This window comes from Asparagus officinalis, chromosome 4 (genome assembly GCF_001876935.1).
Source record: "Asparagus officinalis chromosome 4, Aspof.V1, whole genome shotgun sequence".
In the NCBI taxonomy this organism is placed as follows: domain Eukaryota; kingdom Viridiplantae; phylum Streptophyta; class Magnoliopsida; order Asparagales; family Asparagaceae; genus Asparagus; species Asparagus officinalis.
The window spans coordinates 69,812,701-69,825,949 of record NC_033797.1 but is presented as its reverse complement, the minus strand read 5'-3'; the positions used below and the strand labels follow the sequence as shown (position 1 = coordinate 69,825,949).

The 13,249-nt window shown below is 32.7% G+C and overlaps 1 protein-coding gene across 1 annotated transcript in view; it reads right to left on the bottom strand.

Annotated features, from left to right (window-relative positions):
• LOC109838889 overlaps positions 42 to 13,249 on the bottom strand; it is a 19,817-nt gene continuing 6,609 nt past the window's right edge. The window contains exons 4-11 of the mRNA XM_020407319.1: positions 12,694 to 12,758; positions 12,379 to 12,476; positions 5,718 to 5,973; positions 2,725 to 3,003; positions 2,252 to 2,382; positions 1,931 to 2,164; positions 1,169 to 1,424; positions 42 to 1,078 (exon numbers count right to left, since the gene is read on the bottom strand). Coding sequence (XP_020262908.1) covers positions 885 to 1,078; positions 1,169 to 1,424; positions 1,931 to 2,164; positions 2,252 to 2,382; positions 2,725 to 3,003; positions 5,718 to 5,973; positions 12,379 to 12,476; positions 12,694 to 12,758 — 1,513 coding nt within the window. The 3' untranslated portion in view covers positions 42 to 884. The remainder of the gene's footprint in view (positions 1,079 to 1,168; positions 1,425 to 1,930; positions 2,165 to 2,251; positions 2,383 to 2,724; positions 3,004 to 5,717; positions 5,974 to 12,378; positions 12,477 to 12,693; positions 12,759 to 13,249) is intronic.

Sequence of the window (13,249 nt, the reverse complement as noted above, 5' to 3'; positions counted from 1 at the left end):
CGTGGGACTAATTTTTTTTTGCAAATGTCGCTGTCGCTGTCAGTGGGATGTCACATTTACCCCACCTTACAAAGGCGACGTCCTCGTCGTGGCATGACAATTAGCACATCCCAGTATCACCACCGGGCGATGTGGACTCTAGAGGTGGCTCCAACGGGCTCTAGAGGTGGCTCCCACCAAATCACACGGTGTAGCACTTAGCCCCGCATAGCACTTAGCTCCACACTTTCGGCTGGCAACTGCTTTGATACCATTTGTCACGCCCGCGGGCCCGGGGCGTGACAATAACCATGTCTTTTATGTAGTTGGAGACGTATGGAATGATCTTCTGGTCCTTATGTGGAGCTGGGAAAAGCAATAGCAACTATTGAATTAAGGAATAATGAGCATAATATGCAATTCTCCTCTTGAGGAGAGGTTATCTCATGTCGCAAAAATTGACCTTAGTGGAAAATGTCATTTTGAAATGTTTGAGTGCTCAATAGATCGTGTTCTTTAAATTGGTAGGCAATTGTTAGATGATGTGCATTTCCAACTAGCTAACACCTTAGTTTCTTCTGTAAATATTTATGTGGTTGTATCTGTTAGGTAAACACTTGCTTTAGTGCTGAGATACAAATATTAATCAGTCCCCTGATCCTTGAATTTTAGGATTGCTATAGTTAAGGATAAAGTAATATAGTAACTTTTCATTCAAAAAATGGAAAAGTTTCACTAAAAAGTCTCTTGGAAGAGAACCAGATATACCAGCATACAGGACACAACACAGAAGATTCAGGAGGAGCAATACATCATCTCGAAAATAATTTTTGTTGTAAGTAGTACTTAAAGAAGAAAACAAATTCAATAGTGTTGCTGTAAGAGTGATGCCAAGGATTCTTCATTTAGTTGAAGTAGGAGCCATACTTCTGTTGCATTTTTGTCATCAAAATCTGATAGGCTCTCTCTGTAGGATGATAAGTATCCCAAAACAAGTACTCGGAAACATCATCACATATGTTTGTAGTCCAACTATTGCATGTTAATGTGACCTCAAAGGTTCCTGTGCCGCAACAACCCTTTGAGGAAACCTTAAAACCTTAGAATGAAAAAGACAAAAAAAGGAATTAAATTGCAGTGAAGAAAACTATAAGTTGATTAAAGATTGAGTTGTTCTAGAATAGATTACCATAGGCCGAGGGCCTTGAGATCATATCAAGCAAAGGTGTGTAGGTATCTATATAGAGTAGCATTGATCCTGGTAAAGTGCTGTTAAGCCTTTGTATCTCCATGGCTAGCTCTTTATTAAGCATCATGGCGGCTTCATTGTAAAGAGGCACACAATCCCTTTCTATACCTCCTGCTAGTGTTCTCTGTGATGGTACACATCCTATTGGAGGAGCTCCTAGAATGACAATCTTTCGTGCACCTGATTTATACAGCTCCTGTTTGAATAAGGAAGGAAATGTGACTTAAAGTTATAGGTTAAAGGTTAAAGCGGCTAAACCCTATATTAACGCTCAATTTTTGTAGACCCCCTTTAGCTCTATTGTCGCAGATCAACCCCCTGAATCAAATTTTGTTTTTATTTTACTCTTTGACCTTGAGAGAGAGAATTGTTTTGTGACAAATAAACTGCTCGAGGGTAAAAGTGTGGGGAATTTTTTTTTTACCTAGGGGGTCTATCCGCAATTGGACAATAGTACAAGGGGGGTCTATCTGCAATTGGGTCATAATAGAGAGGGTGTTTCCACAATTAACCCTATGTTAAACGTACCACGTATCATGCTTTTCCTTAGTATTGACCTGGTACTTATTTCCAGTTCATATAATACTGAAAAGTATCAGAAACTCAAATATTGATGAAACTTATAGTTATACACTCCAATTATTAGTTAAATTTTGCAAGCTACATTGCGTATCAGAAGCACAACTAAATGGATAGATCTACCTGGTAAAAGCTCGAAGCTTGTTGAACCAAATATTTGATGTAGGAAGGAAGATCATACTCCAACTTTCGAATTTGTGCCGTAAAATAGGTGTTTGCTATATCATCGGTTCCTGTTGCAATGAAATATATACTCTTGGTGATGATGTCTACTGCTTTTTCTTCTCCAGCAATGATCTTCACCTTCTCCTTGTATTCTTTGAATAGGTTTAGTTGATCGGTCATATTTAAAGCTGACTGCAATCAGAAATATCAAAATAAGGAGTTAACGAAATCTTGGAAACTAACCTATAATATAGGCTATGATTGGATTAGGAATTTTACCACTAATAGGGCAGTCTGGGGATCATATCCACAGCCTCCAGATGCGAAGCTTACACCAGTGAGGAGCTCCTCAGGACTCAATTTCGTCCCGAGATACGCTGGTAAGTACTCCTTTATGCCCAATTGGGATGCTGAAATTTTGGTATACTTTTTCAGCAAAAAATTGAATTTTGGCTGTGCCCTTTTTCACAATATTTTTGCTTGGTTTCTACTAGTGCTATTTTTCCTTTATCTTCATTTTGCAGCCTTTAGTTTTGTTTAGAAGGTGCTTTTTATGTTGTATACATTAACTGGCTGAACCTACTGGAACTCCCTTTAACTGTGGTTTTTATATTAATTGCACTTTAAAGGTAGTTTTCATGTCACCCTGTTTTAGATGTGATTTCTCTCAAAAACCCCTTAAAAGCATTCTCTTCTATGCATAAACCAATCTTAGACCTAATCTTCATTCAGACGAGTTCTAAGGTGTTTACCTAAGAAATCAGAGGGAACTTTCCCGTTGCTAAACCTCCCGGTGGCTAGATGACCAACAAAATCCTTCCCATATGGAGGAAAGTCACACCTCACTAGAGTTTCGATTGCGTTGTTGTTGCCTGGATCCACAATTGAGTCCCCAAACACTATAAGAGCCGGGACCTTAGGGGTAGTCTTGTTTTCTTCTAGGGCTAGGGTTTGATGGATTTGAAGCATAAAAATGAGGAGAGAAAATACAGTTGATGTAGCTCTCACTAGCTTAATGCTTCCCATTTTTGCTTAGTTTCTCAGTGATTGTCCTTCAACACATCGCTACGCTGTTATTTATTTGGAAAGATTGATTACCAAGGAGTCGGATGTTATTAAAGACTAGATTACCTTTTGTTTTCTTACAAGAGAAGGAAGCAGAAACTTGTTAACCTTGATTAGCTGTTTAATTGGGAAAACACCCAATGATTATTTTCATTTTAGTTGGTAAAAAATGTTAGGCTTCTGTTGGATATTAAGAGATGTATATTAGTGCCTGGGGCACTTTATAGTGTATATCGGTGCGTTATACAAGCATAATCACAGTACAATACATTTTTGTGTGGTATGATTAAAGTAAGAAGCTCTTCTTGTAATTCTTTGGTTAGAGAAAATAAGGTGTTAATCACTTCGCTGTTTCTGCTGGGTTCAGTGATGAGACCATGCTGTTTTCGGTGTTTTTGACTAGTCATTAATTAGGTTTTTGTTAATTTATAACTGATATTATACCAATATAATGGATTCTTAGGATGGTTAATCCTTAGCAAGGTGCTTTGTTCACTGCCAAAATGGGAGATGTGTTCATCGTTTGAAGCATTATAGGTTTAAGTTTGTGGGCTAAGAGAAAGGTATTATATTAGTTGTTTTCTTTGCTCTTTTCTTAGCTCATAGCAATACCAAACTCACTCCAATGTTTAATGCATGTAATTATCTTGTGAAAACAGCACTTAAGTCTTATTTGTGCACTTATTAGATTTTCTCATCAAACTGTACCAAAGTGGCTGACTCCAGTCTGTAATTTAGGCTGAAGATGAAGCTGAAGTTAGAATTTTACTCGCAAAATGGTATGTCAAGTTAAGATGTCAAGTACAAGTTTTGGTGGATTATAATCTATCATTGTTGTCAAAATGACTCTAAATTTAGATATCAGAGCATTATTAATTCAAAGTTTTTAATAATTTGAATTAAATATATTTTATAACCTATTACAATTTTAATTTAAGGTATATATTTATTTATTTGACTGTTAATTAATTAATAAAACCAATTTTATACGAGTTTAAAATGTTGAGCAATAAAAGTTGTCATTTACTTGGTCAAATTATGTGGCTTATAAGTAAAAAAAAAAAGCTAGGTTAGTAGAGTTTTTTTAGCTTATAAGCCAAAATAAGCTGGTTGCCAAACAAATTGTAGTGGCTTATAAGCCATAAAAGTGGTTTATAAGCTAGTTTTGACCAGTTGCCGAACATGCTCTTAGGAGCAGGGAAAAGGAGAAATTATATGGACATCCAAACGATTGCCTTTTGAGTAATGAATCCTTCTACTAGCTTGCAGACACGAGTTCTCATTAGCTGGAGGAGGGGAAAGAAGTAAATAGAAGGAATTTGCAACAAAATGCTGTAGCAGAAAGGAACAATAATGTATTCCCATCAAAATCTAGTTACTGCTTTACATAGGATGATAGATATCACAAAAACAGCGTGAAACATCAGCATATATGGGCGTCGACTAGCTAACCGTAAAGCTTCCCATACGGCAAAAACTGTCACGCTTAGGGCCTATAAGACCATTGATGCGATGTAAGTCCTGAAACCTACACAGCCCAACACGTTGTTTGGCTCAAACCATTGCCAAAATAATTAGCCATCATTGTGCTTGATTCCCGTCTAGGGGTGCCAAACCGTATCCGTATCCAAGGAAATATCCGTAACCGTATCCGTTAGGATACGAATATGGTTACTCAAATCTATAACCGATAGGATATGGTTACGGATATAGTTTTGTAGTGAAATATCCGTATCCGTATCCGAAAATATCCGAATACATATTGGTCATACTCTTACGATAGTTTCGAGTCTTAGATTATGGATTTGTGATTAATTTTGATGATCAAAATGTCTAATCTTAGCTTTTCAATCATAATGAACATATTAACGAACTCTTTTTGTATCACATGACTATATTTTTCTGAATACTATCTAGTTTTCTAATATCCTTTTTGTATCCACATGCATATCCGTTTATATATCCGCATCTATATCCGTAACCATATCCGATTTTGGCGGATATGGATATGAATTTTTCTTACCGACGTATATCCGTATCCGTATCCGAGATGGGTAAGCGGATATGGATATGGTAAGTGTCATATCCGAGTCGTATCCGCTCCGTTAACACCCCAGAACAGATTGTGACTAAACTTATAGCAAGTATATATATATAAATTAGCTTTTCATTAAAGAAGAAATGGAATAGTTTCATTGAAAGTCTCCCGGAAGAGAACCCAGGATACCATTGAATCTACACGAGGGCGTACAATACAGATGATTCAAGAAGAGCATGGCATTTTGATTAAGAAGAGGCAATCCTGATATACATCAACACAAAGGAGCTTAGCTTATGTATAGCCAGCACTTGAGAAGAAACACGTCCAATTGAGTAGCAACAAGAAGTAGCGCCGGCCGAAGCTTGTTAGATAAGTAGAGAGCCATACTTCTGTAGCAATTCGGTCACCAAAATCTGGTAGGCTCTCTCCGTAGGGTGATAACTATCCCAAAATAAATACTTGGAAACATCATCGCATACGTCTGCAGTCAATTTATTACATGTTAATGTGACCTCAAAAGTTCCAGTTCCGCAACAACCCAATGTTGATACCTCGAAACCTTGGAATGAAAGAATTATGAATAAGAGCCAGCAAATTGTATGAGATGGTTAATGATTGAGTTGCTACTGAATATCTTACCATAGGCAGATGGATTCGAGATCCTATCAAGCAAAGGTGTGTAGATATCTACATAGACTATCCTTGATCCGGGTAATTTGCTGTTAAGCCTTTGTATCTCCAAGGATAGCTCTCTGTTAAGCATCATGGAGGCTTCATTATAAAGAGGCACACTGTCCCTTTTTATACCTCCTGCACTTGTTCTTTTTGATGGTAGAGATCCTATAGGAGGAATTCCTAAGACTCCAATCTTCCGTGCACCTGATTTATAAAGCTCCTGATGAAGGATAGGAAGAATATTAAAATTTTGGTTTTTTCTGATATTAGCTCGCCAAATCTTTCACGTTTTGAAATTACTCCCCCGAGTCTTGATATTTTGAAATCTGTGCCGCAAATCCTTGAGTATTTATAAATTAGTCCCCAAATCTTTCGAAATGGGAAAATTGTGTCAATGCCCCAAAAGTAATAACCTCATGTAACCTGACCCCTCCACTTTTTTTCATTGTGGTTCAGCTCCAAAAAGTATCACATTATGTGATTCAGCCCCCTTTTTATGTGATTCGGCTCTTTACTCTATGCCAGCTAAGCACAAAAGGGAGAAACAAATATAAAAGCCAAAAATACCCTCATATCCTCCTCCCTCTTCCTTCTCTCTAGATCCAAGTCTACTCCTCCTTCCTCCTCTCCTCTCCTCCTCCCTCCTAACCCATTTCCTTCCCCCTCTCTCTTTCTACTTCTTCTCTCAGACACCGACGTCCCCCTTTACCACCGCCGACCTCGCGTGCACGCTCCGATCATATTTTTTGCTCATTTTCTCCCGCTAATTTTCCCTGATCTCTCTTTCTTTTCCCCCAAAACTAAGAAAATCCCTAACTTTTCCCGACACTGAAGGCAAAGAATGTAAAATCTAAAAGGTCGCATGGTCTTCTTCTTTTTCATGTTAAGTCTAATTCAATTCTTTTTAAATCTAATATAAATCATGTTAAATCTAATTCAATTTGTTTTAAGTCAAAAAACAAGTTGAATTAGACTTAATATGAAGCAAATTGGACTTAACACGAATCAAATTAGACTTAACATGAAATTAGAGTTAAAATAATTTGAATTAGATTTAACATGGGACTTGACATGAATCAAATTAGACTTAACATGAAATTATACTTAAAATAATTTGAATTAGATTTAACATGGTTCATGTTAAGTCTAATTTAACTTAACATAATTCATGTTAAGTCTAATTTAACTTATTTTCAGACTTAACATGAACCATGTTAGCTCTAATTTAACTTATTTTAAGTCTAAAAATAAGTTAAATTAGACTTAACATGAATCATGTTAAGTCTCATTCAACTTATTTTAAGTCTAATTTCTAGTTAAATCCAATTTGATTCGTGTTAAGTCCAGTTTGGTTCGTGTTAAGTCCCGTTTGGTTCATGATAAATCTAATTTAATTTATTTTAAGTCTAATTTAATTCGTTTTAAGTCCAATTTAAGCCATGTTAAGTCTAATTCAACTTGTTTTAAGTATAAAAACAAGTTAAATTAGACTTAACATGAACCATTTTAAGTCTAATTCAAATTATTTTTTGTCTAATTTTATGTTAAGTTCAATTTGATTCATGTTAAGTCCAATTTAATTCATGTTAAGTCTAATTTAATTCCTTTTAACTCTAATTTTAATCATGTTAAATTCCTTTTAAGTCTAATTTAAATTATGTTAAGTGTAATTCAACTTGTTTTAAGTCTAAAAACAAGTTGAATTAAACTTAACATGAATCATTAGACTTAATATGAATCAAATTGGACCTAACATGAAATTACACTTAGAATAATTTGAATTAGACTTAACATGGTTCATGTTAAGTTTAATTTAACTTGTTTTTAGACTTAACATGAATCATGTTAAGTTTAATTCAATATATTATATGTCTATAAACAAGTTAAATTATACTTAACATGAATCATGTTAAGTCTAATTCAACTTATTTGAAGTCTAATTTCTAGTTAAGTCCAATTTGAATCATGTTAAGTTCAGTTTGGTTCGTGTTAAGGCTAGTTTGGTTTGTGTTAAATATAATTTAATTCATTTTAAGTCTAATTTAAATCATGTTTAGTCTAATTCAACTTGTTTTAAGTCTAAAAATAAGTTAAATTAGACTTAACATAAACCGTGTTAAGTCATTCAAATTATTTTAAGTCTAATTTCATGTTAAGTCCAATTTGTTCATATTAAGTACAATTTAATTCATGTTAAGTCTAATTTATTTTTTTTAAGTCTAATTTTAATCATGTTAAATTCCTTTTAAGTCTAATTTAATTTCTTTTAAGTCTAATTTCAATCATGTTAAATTCCTTTTAAGTTTAATTTAAATATTCCTTTTAAGTCTAATTTAATTTCTTTTAAGTCTAATTTCAATCATGTTAAATTCCTTTTAAGTCTAATTTAAATCATGTTAAGTCTAATTCAATTTGTTTTAAATCTAAAAACAAGTTGAATTAGACTTAACATGAATTAAATTAGACTTAAAATGAATTAAATTGGATTTAAAATAATTTGAATTAGACTTAACATGGTTCATGTTAAGTCTAATTTAACTTTTTTTAGACTTAAGATTTAAAATAATTTGAATTAGACTTAACATGGTTCATGTTAAGTCTAATTTAACTTTTTTTAGACTTAATATGAATCATGTTAAGTCTTAGACTTAACATGGTTCATGTTAAGTCTAATTTAACTTTTTTTAGACTTAATATGAATCATGTTAAGTCGGACTTAAAATGAATTAAATTAGATTTAAAATAATTTGAATTAGACTTAACATGGTTCATGTTAAGTCTAATTTAACTTTTTTTAGACTTAATATGAATCATGTTAAGTCTAATTCAACTTATTTTAGACTTAAAATAAGTTGAATTAGACTTAACATGATTCATGTTAAGTCTAATTCAACTTGTTTTAAGTTAAACTTCTAGTTAAATCTAATTTGATTCATGTTAAGCCCAATTTGATTCATGTTAAGTCTAATTTAGTTCATGTTAAGTCTAGTTTGGTTCGTTTTAAGTCAGGTTTGGCTCGTGTTAAGTCTAGTTTGGTTTGTGTTAAGTACAATTTGATTCGTGTTAAATTTAATTTACTTCATTTTAAGTCCAATTTAAATCATGTTAAGTCTAATTCAACTTGTTTTAAGTCTAAAAACGAGTTAAATTAGATTTAACATGAACCATGTTAAGTCTAATTCAAATTATTTTAAGTCTAATTTTATGTTAAGTCTAATTTGATTCATGTTAAGTCTAATTTAATTTTTTTAAGTCTAATTTTAATCATGTTAAGTCTAATTTAATTTTTTTTAAGTCTAATTTTAATCATGTTAAATTCATTTTAAGTTTAATTGAAATCATATTAAGTTTAATTCAACTTGTTTTAAGTCTAATTTCATGTTAAATCCAATTTAATTCATGTCAAGTCCAATTTGATTCATGTTAAGTCCAGTTTGATTTATATTAAGTCTAATTTAATTCTTTTTAAGTTTAATTTAAATCATGTTAAACCTAATTCAACTTACGTTAAGCCTAAAAAGAAGTTAAATTAGACTTAACATGAATTAAATTGGACTTAACATGAAATTAAACTTAAAATAATTTGAATTAGACTTAACATGGTTCATGTTAAAGTCTAATTTAACTTATTTATAGACGTAAAAAAAGTTGAATTAAACTTAATGTAATTTAAATTGGACTTAAAATGAATTAAATTAAACGTAAAATGAATTAAATTATATTTAACACGAACCAAACCGAACTTAACACGAACTAAATTAGACTTAACATGAACCAAATAGGACTTAACATGAATCAAATTGGACTTAACTAGAAATTAGAATTAAAATAAGTTGAATTAGACTTAACATGATTCTTGTTAAGTCTAGTTTAACTTATTTTTAAGTCTAAAAATAAGTTAAATTAGACTTAACATGCTTCGTTTTTAAGTTTAAAAATAAGTTAAATTATACTTAACATGAACCATGTTAAGTCTAATTCAAATTATTTTAAGTTTAATTTCATGTTAAGTCCAATTTGATACATGTTAAGTCTAATTTGATTCATGTTAAGACTAATTCATGTCTAATTTAAATTATTTTAAGTCTTATTCCATGTTAAGTTTAATTTGATTCATGTTAAGTCCAATTTGATTCATGTTTAGTCTAATTCAACTTATTTTTAGACTTAAAACAAGTTGAATCAAACTTAACATGATTTAAATTAGACTTAAAAAGAATTTAATATAATTAAAATTAGATTTAAAAGGAAATAAATTAGACTTAACATGAATCAAATTGGACTTAACTTGAAATTAGATTTAAAATAATTTGAATTAGACTTAACATGGTTCATGTTAACTCTAATTTAACTTGTTTTTAGACTTAAAATAAGTTGAATTAAACTTAACATGATTTAAATTGGACTTAAAACGAACCATAGCTTGCATGTTTTGTGGAACGTGCGGCCGCCTCGAGCTCCTCCTCATCCTCGTCCAGCACTGCCTCCTCCGCCTTGTTTTTTGCCACCTCTTTGTCTTCAGTGTCGGGAAAAATTAGGGCTTTTTTAGTTTTGGGGGAAAAAGATTGAGAGATCGGGAAAAATTAGCGGGCAGAAAGGAGTGAAAAATTGACCAGAGCATGCACTTAAGGTTATTGGTGGCAAAGGGGGATGTCGGTGTTTGATAGAAGAAGGAGAAAGAGAGAGGGGGAAGGAATGAGTTAGGAGAGAGGAGGAGAGGAGAGGAGGAAGGAGGAGCAGACTTAGATCTAGAGAGAAGAAAAATGTTAGACCCTAGAGGGGGGGGGGGGGTTAGGGTTTTATGCTAATCTAATCCGATTAAATGTCAATTAAAACTAATTAATAAATATATTCTTGTAAGATAGATATACAAAGAGTTATGTGCAAGAATATGCAATATAAACAATGAGATATATCCTATATGATAAATTATATATATATATGCAAGGATATATAAACTAACACAATGGGTAAACAATATGAACTAGATAGTGGATCATATAAATAATGAGACAATGACGAAATGAGCAATGAGCATAAATAAGAATAAACGCCAAAGCACATTCAAACACACAATATGATCACGGAGTTCGGACCTTCCGTCCTACGTCTCCGCTCCCCACTCCCGGGGAGAAATCCACTATCACAACCGGGTTTTCTACGCTCACCCGAATAACGTTTACACCTCACAGTGGCGGTTTTCAACGCTCACCGAACAACGTCACTCCTCACCCTCGGTTTTCTAGTTCACCGAAAACTTCACAACACACTCGGTTTTCTAGCTCACCGAAAACCTTACACCACTCACAATGTAACAAATATAAATTTGTTCTCTACAATAGATAAGAACTCAATTAAAGCACAACTCAAGGTTACAATCTCTCACCACCCAACTATACTATGCAATGAAAGATACAATAAGCTCAATGTGGGTGTGTGTAACAATGAGTAAAATAAAATCTAACTCAAATAACAAACTAGCAATAATAAGAATATGAAAATCAATAATGAAATTGCTAGAGAAAAGAGTTAGAAAAACTTCTCTAAGAACACAAAGAAGAGGATGAAGGGGATTGAGAATGAATCCCTCAATCTGCAGTGTAGCAATGGTCGGCTGCTACAGTACTTCGGTCGACCGGTACGGTCGACCGAGAGGCATATGCAAAGCTGAGAAACGTCCAGAGACATTTCTGGTCGACCGGAGTTACTGTAGCAGTGCGCAGCTGTTTTGTAAAATCAATTTAAAATAGTAAATGAACTCCAAAAATTATGAAATTTTGTGGGAATGTTCTAGACATGTAGAATAACATGTCAGAGAAATAATTTCTGAAAAATATTTTCCCAGTTGAGAGAAATAAATATTTGAACACAAATTTATAGTTTCTGAAAAACTGTTAACATACACGATTTTGTAAAATCAATTGGGCATAGTAAATCAATTCCAAAAATAGTAAAATTTTGAGAAAAGTTTCTAAACATGTAGATAAATATGTAAAAGAAAGCATTTCTTGAATATCACTTCCCATTTATGAAAACTCATCTGTTTTGTAAAACATGCACGAACATGCACAAACGAAAAACATGATTTTTTAAATTTCATTAAACATAACAAATCAATTCCAAACTTGATGAAACTTATGAAATATTTATAAACATGAAAACAAACATGTTAGAAAAAGACTTTCTCAAATTGAATTTCTATTTGTGAAAACTCATGTATTTTGCAAGTATGTCCAAAACATGAAAACGCGCAAAAACGCATGCAATGTGATAATATATTAACTATATATATACATAGAAACCAATAAACTTATGTATATATATAATATAACTATATAGTATATATATATATATATATATATAATAATATATATAATAATATATATATATATATATATATATATTATATATATATATATACTATACACGAAAGGAAAGCCCCCGCGCGGCCCCCCCGACCAATAAATGTGTGTGTATAGATAAATTGAGCTTAAGGTACTAACACACATAAAATGATAAAACTAATAGTAAGTTACGCCAAGCTAGATCTTTGATCCTTCAATAAGCTGCATGACTTGGGTAACACTTACGGATGAAGGCTTGACCTTGATCTTAACTGAATTACTTGCTTCAGCTCCAACATACTCCGCCAACGACTCCATTGGAATATATCGTTAAGGCTCGAAATTCCATCCATGCCTGCAGCAACATTGTTGGTTTTGTCTTAATTAATAAATAGAAATATACCAAACACTAAAGCAAACAACATTAGTGGTAAATTGTTTGTTAAAACATGGCATCAAAACAAAGAGGCCAACAATGACTCCCCCTTTTTGAATGATGACAAACAATTTAGCAAAAAAGGATATATGCATGAAAGGAAATGAATATAGCAAAGTATAATGTTCATGCCATATAAACAAGAAAGAATATAACTCACCAAATTTCTCCCCCTTAGCAACATCAAAAGGGACAAATGAATTTAAGTAGAGCGAAAGCTCCCCGCTATCAATAAGCATAGGTGAAGTATAACATATAGAAAAAAGATTATAGGGATTGGCTCACCCCCTATCAAAATGCCTCATGAATATACTGAACATGAAGATCATGGCAAACATATGTGAGCCAAGGCATAGATGAAATGCTAAATATCACTCACATACTTACAAAGAGAATGAGAACACATATGAATGTATTATTGAGATAAATGTGTCTCAAGCATAAACGATAAAGATCAAAATAGATTTAATGAAATGAAAGAAGAAGAAACATGAGAATCATGGCAAATTGAGTTTTCAATGAAAACAAATCAACTAAGAGGAACATCATAAAATCAAAGTTGTTAAATCCAAAAATGTAAAATCAATCAATCATTGATTCAAAAATCAAGAGAGGCCAACTATATCTAGCTCTGAGCTAAGTATGCCAACCCCATATGAAAACTATTTTTAGCAGCCACGGTACAAATGTTTGGGATAAACACGCCCAAAAAACTC